This window comes from Mauremys mutica, chromosome 16, assembly GCF_020497125.1.
Source record: "Mauremys mutica isolate MM-2020 ecotype Southern chromosome 16, ASM2049712v1, whole genome shotgun sequence".
In the NCBI taxonomy this organism is placed as follows: Eukaryota; Metazoa; Chordata; order Testudines; family Geoemydidae; genus Mauremys; species Mauremys mutica.
Genome location: NC_059087.1, coordinates 5484706 through 5497548, shown reverse-complemented (window position 1 = coordinate 5497548; position 12843 = coordinate 5484706). Strand labels below are relative to the sequence as shown.

At 38.3% G+C, this 12843-nt stretch overlaps 1 protein-coding gene across 1 annotated transcript in view; it reads right to left on the bottom strand.

Moving 5' to 3' along the window:
• Nucleotides 1-12843, bottom strand: part of HECTD4 (HECT domain E3 ubiquitin protein ligase 4) — a 108375-nt gene that overhangs the window by 25659 nt on the left and 69873 nt on the right. The window contains exons 41-56 of the mRNA XM_044989845.1: nt 12629-12811; nt 12362-12532; nt 11794-11963; nt 11198-11313; nt 7910-8013; nt 7458-7619; nt 7201-7349; nt 6823-6902; nt 6534-6697; nt 5701-5938; nt 5090-5226; nt 4808-4934; nt 2304-2441; nt 1750-1886; nt 1436-1596; nt 240-421 (exon numbers count right to left, since the gene is read on the bottom strand). Of these exons, the coding sequence (XP_044845780.1) occupies nt 240-421; nt 1436-1596; nt 1750-1886; nt 2304-2441; nt 4808-4934; nt 5090-5226; nt 5701-5938; nt 6534-6697; nt 6823-6902; nt 7201-7349; nt 7458-7619; nt 7910-8013; nt 11198-11313; nt 11794-11963; nt 12362-12532; nt 12629-12811 (2419 nt within the window). The remainder of the gene's footprint in view (nt 1-239; nt 422-1435; nt 1597-1749; nt 1887-2303; nt 2442-4807; nt 4935-5089; nt 5227-5700; nt 5939-6533; nt 6698-6822; nt 6903-7200; nt 7350-7457; nt 7620-7909; nt 8014-11197; nt 11314-11793; nt 11964-12361; nt 12533-12628; nt 12812-12843) is intronic.

Genomic DNA, 12843 nt, shown 5'->3' with positions numbered 1-12843 from the left:
TTTCTACCTGCTCATGAATCTAGTAAGAGATTGCTTATTTCATATGTTCATGCAAGTTTGAAAAACTTAATTTAAAAGCAATAGCACTTCAGGGCTTCATGAAACAAATTGAAAATTGTCAGTTTCAAGAAACTCCTAAACTTAATCAGTCTTTCACACAGTTCTTTGTGAGCACACACATTGCTATACTACGGTATCAAACGCAAATGAGCTGCTGCACTTTTCAAGTATTATTTTACCAGGAAGGGGTGGCGCAAGAAGTTGGTTGGACAGCAGCTGCAGGTGCTCCAGGGTGATGTCACGGATAGCAGGAATATGAAATAGACGAGTAAACATATGTGGAGATTTGGGGGCAAAAATATTGAGGAGAGCCATGCGGCAGTACAACCGCGCAAGTGAGGCTTCACATCGCAAAAGTTCTCTATAAAAAAAGCAAGAAACAGAGTTAATTAAAATAGGAACTATACCTACCAGCTTGATTTTTGGACCCAAAACAGACGTATGAACTTAAAAAACAGCAATAACTTATTAAGTAGAGCCAAATCTTCCTTATTCACTTTGGAAAGCAAATCATTAGTGACTGAATAGGTAGATTCTATATGAGAAACTCTAAACTTCTCACTACTGCTTATCCAGTGTTAGGGCACCACCAGGCCACAAGTTTAAAACCTCTATGGTGCTCTTCATAGTTGTGGGGGCCCATATGTACGGATCTGATGACAGGAACAGAGTCCCCTTTACTCGCAACTCTGATACAAGGGCAGTGAACAAACACTCTTCTCATCTCTAGAAAGAGATTAACTAAAACTGAGGCATCGATCACTTTATGAGCTGATAGCCCTTTTTGGCAAGGTAAAGGTATAAATTCTTCCTACCTAAAATTCCCTTTGCTTTCAGTTGGGACCTCAGATAAGTTAGGTATCTTCTACTAGTGGTCTTTGCTCTTACCACTTGGTCCTTCAAGTTACGAGTTCAATCCTGTGAAGGGCCCTGAGGTCCCACTGAAGTCAGTAGGAACGTGACGTGTTCAGAATCACACGGGATTGAGCACATAGATGATAAACAGAAATTACCACCAACACAATAAGTGATCATACTAGACAAGATGTTTTTGCCCTTGCCAGAGCTAAATATTTATGAATAATTTAGAGATCATTCTTGTTTTAATAATGCCCTAATCAGATCATCATAACTCCTTTTATAAAAAGATGATCTAGCCAATACTATGTGGAGATCCAATGACCTCTATTTAGGTCTAAACCTAGTGAGTGTACTAAGAAGGTGTCAGAAGTTTACTTGAAATCTACTATTTAATGCAAAGCTGCAGTAAGTAATTAATTTTACAGTTATGAAACACTACGTTCATCCAAGTAATAAGCATGGAAATACTGATATATTATGCGCTCTAAATACACTAAATTAATTTCTTATTTACCTGTGAATTTGGATGTTTGTATTATCCAGAGTAACCAATCCATTTGTTGCAGTCCTCCTATAGCCAGCAGGTGGCCTTTCTAACATGTCAATAGGATACCAGTATCTTACCAACACACCTTCACTTCTGAGATAAGTCTCTACTTGCACCAATTCATTTACCTGAAATGTCAAACACAACGCCATCTATACACTGGACACATCTTTACTCAAAGAGCAGAAAACAGCATCTTACATGAACTAGCATGTTTTACCACATAGATCAGAGAAAAATGCTGTAAACCCATTAAAAAACTTAAATATAGCTTTACTCACTGAATCAACGTCCAGAACAACACCATGGAGACCAAATGTCTTCAGCATCCCACGAATAGCAAATTTAGGTAAAGCCGTTCCCACAGCATTGCTGGCCACGTTGTTACTGTCTGGGGAGCGAGTCACCACTGTGAGGCCTGGAGACAAAGGAATAACATGTCTTCAAAACATCATTTACAATGAGAAGGTCCTGAATAAACTAACAGTATATACAAGCTGACTCCTACCACCCAGAGTCCGATAGACTAATCTTTGGCTCAGAATGCACAGGCTGTAGCCTTAGCACACCCGATTCTGCTATTTGGTGGGTTGTTTAACATTTTCACTTTGTGCACAACACATATATTGACAAGTGATTCACTTTTTTAAAAAGTTATTAAAAAGGCAAAACAAAAGCAGTGATTTAACCCCTCCAGCTCTATCCATTTATTGAACTAAAAAAGTTGCAGCCTTAATTCAACCAAATAATGATTTTGTCCTGTGTGCGCCAAGGTCAAAGGGTGTTCAGTCCTAACTTTTCTCCTACTGGCAAATAAAGATTGAAATAGACATACCTTTCCGAACTTTATCAATAGTGAATTTATTTGCTTCATCTTTGATATCCTCAATGGTAGGAAGATAGAGGTCTCTTGGGATACCACCATTTTCCTCATAAAGGAATTCTACTGTTTGTCGGGCTATATCGACCATTCCTGATAAACAGAATAGCATCTGGATTAGACGCTGGCCTTGGTCTTGTAACAAACCACACAATCTTACAAATACATTAAAACATAGTCTCATCTACTCATTACAAGCCAGATTCCGCCACCTCACTCCACACTTTGGATAAGAGACAGCAAAAACTGGCCTAAAGTCTAGCACTCAAAAAGTCTAAATCAATATCATACTGATTTCTGGAGAATATTTATAGAGCTAATCTGTTTCAGGAAACAAGTTTGTTTACTACTGATGATAACTATTTCATAGTTAAACTAAACGTTTACCTGCAGACTATAAACAGAGTTCGGCAACCTTTGGCACACAGCTCACCAGAGTAAGCCCCCTGCTGGGCCGGGCCGGTTTGTTTATCTGCTGCATCCACAGGTTTGGCCGATCGTGGCTCCCACTGGCTGCGGTTCGCCGCTCCAGGCCAATGGGGGCTGCTGGAAGCGGCGCGGACCGAGGGATGTGCTGGCCGCCGCTTCCAGCAGCTCCCATGGGCCTGAAGCAGTGAACCGCAGCCACTGGGAGCCACAATCGGTCGAACCTGCAGATGCGGCAGGTACACAAACCGGCCCGTCTCGTCAGGGGCTTTCCCTGCACAAGCGGCGGAACAAGTTGGGAACCACCGGATTAGAATAATCGCAAAACAAACTAAGAAAGAGCATTATAAAGGGAAAACCACAGCACAGGAGCTTGTTTTGATTTTATCAGAACAGAAATGTTTATCTACTCAATTGTTCATGACTTTTTTTTTTAAAAGGAACATTTTATTTTAATCTGCATGAAGAAGTGACTAGGAAGCTCAGTGTCAGGTGACTAGGAACAAAGATATACTCAGTCACTCACATGCTAGCTGCTGGATAACTTTGACCTACCAAGTGCAATTAACTTGTGAGTGGCAATGAAATAAAAAAAAAGACTTCTAAAGCACCGAGGAGAAAGACTTATTTACAAAGCACATTTGTCATGGAATATTCAGGCTGATTGGTCCCCCATACATAAGCTGTGGGAGAAGGCTGTTGACTCTCCTGCTGAGCAAATAATTGCACGTGAGGCAGAGCTGCCAAACTTGTACTGAAATGAAAAGTCTTTCTGCAGCATTCCACTGTGTCCAAATCACTAGTTTATCATGGAAGAAGACACATCTTGGGAAAAAAACCTAACACTAGAGCTAAGGTTTCTAGCCATAAAAATAAAATGAATTAGCATACATCTGATAGAGGTTACACTTTGCCAATAGCTCCTAAATAGCAAGTAAAATCAAGTATCAAAAGCAGATACACCATCAGGAGTTCATGAAAACTGTGCAACATTTTGTCAAGATCTTTTGGTCCTTAATCAAGTAATTTTGATTGAAAGAACTTCGATAGAAAAGTAAATGAAAAAATCTCTGATAATACAAGATTATACAACTAAAAATAATCGGTCATAAAATAGAGAAAGTAAGGTACCAACAATAACAATTTTAGTGTTCAAAATTAGCCAAATTAAGCCCTGAGGTTCCCATCCTTGCCTGGCAATGGTTTCCTGAAGAACCAGGTTAACATGTCAGCAACCCGTGTCTATATTATAATGGTATCTATATTATATTGTAATGGTTAGATCTTTGCAATGAAAAATGTAGAACCCTTTTTTCAAATGAAAGTAGTGACTCTGTCGAATACAGTAGAATGTAGCAAAAAATGCTAAACTCCCCTTAAATCATGTAATACATTATTATTGCTGCTGCATTTGTGACCTTTTGTGCCTGGTGCTAAAGCCTGGTTCTGGTTTTTTTGTGGGGAGATTTCAATGTGGTACTTACACAAACTCCCTCTTACAGGTTGTCCCATCAGCCCCTATTCCTTGCCCAACTATCTCATAAGGGGGTAGAATGTTATTAAGCTCTATTAAATGCTAAAAAGCTGCCAACCATTTCAATCATCTATAACCTTTCTTCTTTCTAAGAACACTTCCCCACAAGTTTCATATTTCAGCCAGTATTGATGTAGCTGTGTCTAAAAAGTGTGTTTAGGTGGCTTTTTAAAATCCAAACTACTACATGTTTTTCTGTTCTCAGAGACTCGTAGCTCATAACCTAAAAAACAGAAAAGATGTTGCAGAAACTTTCCACAATTCTCTACCCCCCACAAAATATCTCACTTTTGAGCAGAAACCAAGCTTGGAAAATATTTGCCCAAAAGAAGAATGTTTTTGTAAGTTACAAGCATGTGAAAAACAGAAGACAAACTGTTTTGCAGCCTTGACTCTATTAGGTGCAACAAGACCAATCCAGCTCCCCCAGTTTCATTCCTGCACCTGATATATGCCACAAAGAATTATGACCCTAAAAAAAAACATTTGATAGTAATACCTAGCTGTAAAGCCCCTTTAATCTGGTCTAGACCAGACTTCCTCTCAGCTTCATTGCGAAACCGTCTTCTAATTGTAGGGAAAACTTTAGTCTCCCAGGCTTTAACCAAGAGAGCATAGTGATCCTCCTGGGAAGAGAAGTCAAACAAAAAACAAATGGCATTTAGAACATGAGATTTAATGGAAACTATAGTTTCTCAAATAAAAAAAATCAGTCTTTAAATACAAGATTTATAGTTAGAGAGCAGGCTCTGTAACATGTGAGGTGTCCCATCTTCCTTACCCGGGGGATGTCGTCATCATCATCATCATCGCTTTCGTCGTCTGCAATAGCAGGGGGATGTGGATCTGGGCCTGATGTGAAGAAGTTCTCATAGCTGAGTTCCATTTTATAATGACAAGAAGTGTCACTGTCATACTCTGCAACCAACCAAATTGAAATAATGAACTCCCAACCATTGCTAGACATGCTGAAATATTTCATGACGTTCTTCAGATATGCTGCATTCTGTGGTCTCTCTCCAATCACTTGGTGGAAGTTACTTAAATGCATTTTGAGGTAGCGTAGCACATTGAATAACTCAATCAAGTGAAGCATCTAACTACATTGAGAGCCCTAATAAAATAATTTTTCATTATGGTTACTTTAATTCAGAACAATTTGAATGCTTTATTCTATATAATGTAAAAGAAAGATAACTGATATTTAGACTGCTTTGTCTAAAATGAAATGAGCATTTATCTGCCAATGTCTATTGTGCTTTTTTAACTATTATTGTATTTTATCTGGGCAGCACACTGAGAATTTCAATTAGAGAACATTTAATTGGATTTAGATTGTTTTACTGAAATAAACTGAACATGCTATTTAAATGTTATGAATGATCACTTTACGTTGCTGAGCTGTGGCAACAGCAGCAATTCTACAAGGAGGTCCATGGGTTCCAGGATCAGAAGCTATGCTGGTACCAGCATCATTATCACTATCGGAAGCCATGGCAAAAGGCAATGCTTCAAAGTTGGCACTTATTTCTTCAGCTAGGTCAATGCACAGATCAGCAGCATTCCTGTGAGCTTGTCCCTCAGCATAGGCAAACTGGCGAGATCCAAAGTTAGCACGGACTTTTGTATTCTGTAACAAAATTCAAATAAAGCATAAGAGAAGCAGCTTTTGTTTTAAAGTATTATTTTAACCCTTTGATATGATCTTCCTATTCTAAACCTTGGCCACAGGATGAGATCCCCACTGGTTACTCCTCTAGTAACCATATCCTCTAGTGATACGGATTTCCTTGCATTATTGACCATAAATTTTAAAGAATAAGTGTGATAACACACAATTGCTAAGTATAAGCCTGCTCAATACAATCTTTAAGTTTTAATTGTTCAGCCTGGTACTTTCAAGATACAGTCACTGGGACAAATGCCATTTTCAGCAAGGTCACTGTCAAGATTAAAGTGAAGTAATAGCCAAGGAAGGCCTATTAGTATATAAAGATTAACTCAGTCTCCTCATCAGACCAGCTCTACTTTATTGTCCTGATGGGTGAGACTAGCTCCCATTAAAGGTATACGCACATTAGAAAGAGAACACAAGTTTTAACCCAAATCAATAAATGAAGGTGAAAATGATATTAAAAATATTTTATGGTTTCCACACAAGAACATTGACTAGTGTTGATGAAAGTCAAATGCATCCCAAGTACGTGTTTAATTGTTAAACCTGCCTTTTTCTGAATGTGCACCACCGGCCACATTCCACCAGAGACATCCTCCAGATAAGGCCCAAGTCGCTGTCCACAATACGTGAAGTACACTCTTCCTTTAGCTGGCTGTCCTGGAGGGGGAGGAGTGCCTTCTGTTCTCTCCCAGCCAATTCCTGCTATATCACCTAGAGGAAAATAGAACACGACCAAAAAGAAACAAGGATTTTTCTGTTTTTCATCCATTACCTTGTTTATATCTAAGAGGTGTTAGGCTCTTTCAGCTAAGTAAATAAGCTGAATTCTGACATACCAGGAGAAAGGGTCACATCCAGTCGAACACTCTTCCACTGTAGCAAGCTGGAGCCATTGTAATGCACAGCTCGTCCATTACTAAGAAAGTAAATGTGAAGAAGAAAGTTAAACATAAAAGAGCAGCCCTCTACGGTAAAAAAGTCATTGTAAATGACCATCAGTTAGCACTCAGGTGGTTGGTACATACTGCTAAAATGCAACTGGAGCTCTCCTCATTTTGATAAGGAATTACTATATTTCAAAACTTTAATCCCTCCATTGAAACTATCCATTCAGCACTATTCAGGAACAAAAAGCGAGCCAGTCCAGAGGAGCTTATACTCAGTTTATGTAGTGTACCAGGCTGTAATTTTTAATGAACACATTTGCAACATACTTATGAAAAAGACATGTGCCAACAGGATTTGTCCACGCGCCGTCCCGCTTTTCTGCTTCAGTTGCAAACCCAAATGAAACTATTGGACCAGTGTCATCATCTGTATCTCCATAGGAAACTATTTCAATCTCCCAGTAAAATGATGGGGCCTAAGGAAACAGCCATACAGAAAATTTGTTGGTCATATTTAAAAAAAAACAAAAAACAACTGAAGGTAAAACACCACAGAAATTTGCTCCATCATTGTGATTTCTTACTTGTACTGGAACTGGGGAGGTAGCGTAGATAAACGTGCCACGAGGCAGTCCCCCGCCTGCACTAGGGTCAGCCAAAAAGGTCACAGCTGTAAGATGTGATGAGAACATGCATGCTCGCACAGGTGGAAACACTCTAGAAGGGCTCCAAGTAATCTCCTTGGGCTGTAAAACAGGTAAAGAGTGGTTTAGTCTGACTGCATTTGAGGTCACAAGCTAGATTTCATTCTACTGAAATCCAGTGTCCAAGATCTGCTATGGAATGCATACTCGACCCAGCATATAACAAAAGTAACCAATATGTTGCATTCAAGAATGTTTATGTGTGATTAATTTTTCTTTTTTCCTTTAAACCACAGTAATGGTTTGACTCCGGTGATCCTTAGACCACCATATGAGAAGCTGAATCCATTAGAGAAAGAGCCAGAAAAGCAGCACCTTGTTGATATGTTTACCTGTCTTCGGTCTGTCTGGAGTGGCGGAGGTGGGGGACGAGCACAATCTCGATACAACATTCTTAACCTTTCACATTGCACTTCTACAACGAGAAGCCTCTCCCCTGTAACAGTACAAACCAAACCAACACCATTAATACTGGGAACATGAGAGTTTAGCTGGAGACAGTCATTTGAGATCTAAAGATTACACCTATGCTAACAATCTCTAAATGTCACAATCAGGTCCATTTCAGAAATTAATCTTTCCCTCACTTCTTCCCCCGCCCCATTCCAAAATCAAAAAAACCCAAACTGAGTACACCTGAGAATGGAGTACACCTGAGAATGGCTTATATTTCAGCGAAAGCCTCATGTATGAGGGGAATTAAATGGAAATTATTTCCAAGTAACAGCGAAATTTCATTTTAGGTTAACAAAAGCAGTTGATCTGCATTAAGGGCTGTCACTCCATCTTTATCAAGCATGAATGGTAAAGAAGTACTACACTGCACTACAGCACCTAACATCCATACTGTGGAAAGACACCCTCATACCTACACCCCACCGTCGTTATTCAGAATGTCCTTGTTTTGTTTAATTTTCCTTATGACAATACATGTTTGTGTTAAATTTATTTAAAATAAAATCAGTGAGCTTGTTACAGCTGCAAATGAAACTGACTAATACACCATCAAATCAAATTATCCTGTTTGCTGTTAGGTAGTCAAGATGCTTCAATGCACTGAAGTCTGTAGGATATTTTCTGGTAAGGGAACCTTGAAGTTATAGTTTGTCCATTTGATCATGGCCAGTGGAGATACTCACTAGGAATAGAATAGATTGCTATTAATGTTAAGCACAGTACTGCATTGTTTGTAAGTATCTAGAGATTTGGGGTACCAAGACAGATATGGAAGGTGTTCAACATTTTCTGAAAAATGAAGCTGCGTTAAGTGTCAAGTTGGGTGCCCAAAAGCTGAGACGCCCTAAATCACTAGTTATTTAAAAAACTAGGCCACGGAGCTTTGGCTGAACGAGAACAGATAAACCTTCTCTCCTATTAAAATATTTAACCTGCGGTTGAGCTGACACTGGCATGAAGTGCATGGCTCCCCTAGAAGCTGAGTGTAGATAGTGCTTGAGCTCTTCAGGGCCTAGTTAACATTTCCCTGAAGGTACTATACTGTGCACAGACCTAACTCTGGAAGCCAGGGAATTCCTGACCAAGGAAAACACTGCATTTGAGTTGAGTAAAGGGGATTTAACCTAATCTTCAAATGACTACAAAGGAAGCAAACACTCTAAAACTGAAATTTAAGTTAGCATCCAGAACAGTAAATCATACTTTTAAAATTTACATAATATTCCTTTTAAAAACTGAAATGAGTAAGAAAAGCTGAAGGTGTAAAGTAACAATTTCTCCTGGCTATTAACTATTGTTACTTTATCTGTAGGTTTGTCTGATACATAAGTCAACATGTTTTCACTAGTCCCTATACAGATAAAAAGATTGGGTTAAAACTCTCGTTAAAGAAACTACGCTATTTAAGTCACCTGTAATTGATTCAAAGGTTTAAACTTAATTTCTGATTACATTTAGATTTGGAACATTAGAAGCCAATGAAAACAGTATCTCCAAGACAGCATCCGCTTTGGGAAGCAGGGGAGCCATGTCAGTGATATGGGGAAGGGAAACCTTAAGGAGAAAAGACAAATTTTGTCAGGCAGGAAGAATTATTTCTTTTGTGTTTTATTTAAACTAACCACACTGAGTATATTCACTGCCGGGAACAGTATCATATGTCATAACGCAGTTCTACAAAGCCAATATATTTTAAAGTGAAAGATTAAAAACAACAAACTTGTAAGAATAAAAGTTCCAAAGACATCAGTGGAGTAACCTGAATGCTGACTATTTTTATATTACTGTTAAACAACAGTTGGGGAGAGAAAGATTTACAAGACAGAAAAAGGCAGAAATCAACACCAAAGTGACTGATAATCTCCCTGAAGTTTCAGTAAGACATTTCAATGTTAAAAAAAAAAAACAGTCAGATTCACAGCACCATTTAAAACAAAAAATATTTGGAAATTTACATCACCAAATCACCCTGAAACTAAATTATGTCAGGAGTCGATATCACATAAAAACGTACAACAAAACAATGTCACTTATTGCAGGTTGTTCCACAGTAACCAGCAATCAGGTGTTGAAGAGGATGAATTAACTAAAAAACTTTGGTTTTGTCTGCATTTAACTTGTAGTGTCTGGTCACCAAATATTTATATTGATAAATAAATAAAGATCTACTGGAAGTTAGTTGTGAACCAATAACCCAGCATGAGCATGAAGCTGGAAGTTAATTTAGGGCACAGGAATAAATTATGCACACCTAATTTCATATCGGAAGCCTAACAGAATTCCATTTGGTTCTACAGTCTAACAGCTTCCTTTTCTTCAGTCCTTTTCCTCCACTTAAGAAGCTCTGGCTGTATCCTTAATCTGTGCTCGACCCTAGAACTTCTGCTGGGTCCAAGTGCCCACCCATAAACAGGAGAGGAGATCGGGAGGTTAAAAATAAGGAAAGAAAATAAGTGTAGTCTTTAAAATAGGCAAGAAGAGAATAATGAAGGAAAAACAGCAGCTTATACTCATAAAAAAACCTATGGCGAAATTAAAAAAAAGTCCAAGATTTAGAGACTTCCCTTCATCTCAGTTTGTACATTAGTATGGATGGATACGTTCATGTAAATACCACAGCTAATAAATAAATCACCATTGCAGCTTACTGATAAAATTATAACTTTTCACAGTTTTGAGTAATTCATCTGCAATTTCATTCAGTCTTGACTTTGCTATTGACTAAAACTGAGTATACTTGCACCCTGATGTACGTATCAATACAAGAGAGGCTTCCTGGGAAAATTCTGATAGTCTTTATCAAAAACAAGACACAAAACCAGTGAACCAGCCATGAGACCAGAGTATTATGAGGGGGGGAAAACTTGGCGGCCGTATTCACACTAGGTGTAAATCCACTGCCTTTATACCTAAAACCTAATTTTAAGAAGTCAAGCTATTAGCCACCATGAATTTATTTAGATCTCTGCAACTGTAATAAGCCACATTGTATTATATTAGTAAGTGCTATTAATACTGTCTTCCTTTCCTTAGTATTTAAATAGTTCACTTTTATTTGGGATATAGCCTAGTATCTAAAGTTTAAAATTAACCTTACTTATCTGTTATCTCACTGCACTGACAAAATACAACAGTAAAACTGTATGGACATGTTAAATACATACCAGGGCTGCACTCTTGTGCCACCAGGTTAAGAACTTCTACAGCAGCTGGACATTGTTGTATGAATTCTTCACAAAACAAACTGTCTTCTAATAGCTGGGCCATCACCAGGCATGCTCTTAATGTACAAAAAATAAAAATAAATAAATAAAATGTATATATGTGTATAAACATTAAAAATGTACATTATATGGTGAACTCGATGTCAATACTTGTGAAAATAATTTCAGGACTAGCCTCAACAAAATGCGTATTCTTGTCTACTTCTGTTTGTTTAGCTGTTCATTGGGACTGCTGCAGAAATGACTTGACCAGCTTCATGTTAATAAAACACCCAGCTCAACAGGTTGCCAAGTCCACTCCTGGCTTTGGGCTCCTTATTAGCAGTGAGGCCATTGTAACAAAGTCAGTTAACTTTATTTCCTTTTGGAAACTAATATAATTCTTTATTAAACACACAATTGTTCCATGTAGCAAAATGCCAATATTTACATAGGAAAAACAAGCCTCAAGATGACCTCAATTGGCTGGAGCATTTACATTTTGTACAGCACCTTGTACACTTAGAGCCCTTTATAAATAATGAACAAAACCTCACCTTGTTCTTATTTCTCCAAGGAGCCGGACCACTGCCATTACTGGAGTTGAGCCATCTCCTGTTGCAGGAAGTGAGGTATGAATAGATAGACTTCCCTCCTGAGGAAGCAACATGGACTGGACTGCCTGTACTACCTTCTCAGTAATGGACAGTTTATGAAGAGGCAATGCCTGATGGTGGTGGTGGTGGGGGCACGGTAAAAAGTTAAATTCAAGTAGTTAGTTTCTAAGACATGAGGGCGTTTCATCACCTGGAGTTAATTCTCATTTTGTACTATCACAAAAACAGCACCAGACAAAAATCACAAGCCAAAAGGAAAGGTAACACAACATGCTATGGAACATCCTTAAGTGCTGAAGGATGAATAATATAATGTTATTTGGATGAGAAATTACATATAAACATTGCTATGAAATGTTTAAAACAATGATGTAAACGTCACAAGTCATCTTTAACCAAACATGAATTAGGCTTTTACATGCTGCAGATTGTTGTCGTCGTTGTTTTAAATCACAGTATAATTACAATTTGTTATTACACTTAATGTTGGATTTTAAAATGACCTTACCTCAGATCTTGGAACACAGAGCCTAGATAATGGAATAGTTAATGTGTCTGATGCTTGTGAGGTCTTTCTACAGTCTATACTGGCAGGTGGAAATTTGACAGTTGCTATACCTTCCTGTTCATTAATAGAAGCCACCACTCCAATGCTTCCTGCTATTCCTCTACCCAAAACCTACAAAAACGAACAAGGAAGTACAACTTTAAAATTGTAAAATGATCAAAAGAATCACCTCTCATTTGAAGTATAAAAGGAAAAGAAGTTAATTACCTGCACTTCAGAACCTATTTTAATTGTCTCTTTAAAGCCACCAAGAGCACACAGTGCAGCCACTGCCTGTCGAGCAATTCTTTGAAGTTTGGCAAGTTTCCTGCCACTGCTGCTCCCATTCTCCAAGATACTCTCTGCATATTTCCCAAGTTGTGGAATGTACATCAGAGCCCGAGACAGAACCTAAATATTCAAAGCAGAAATATCGGTCAGGA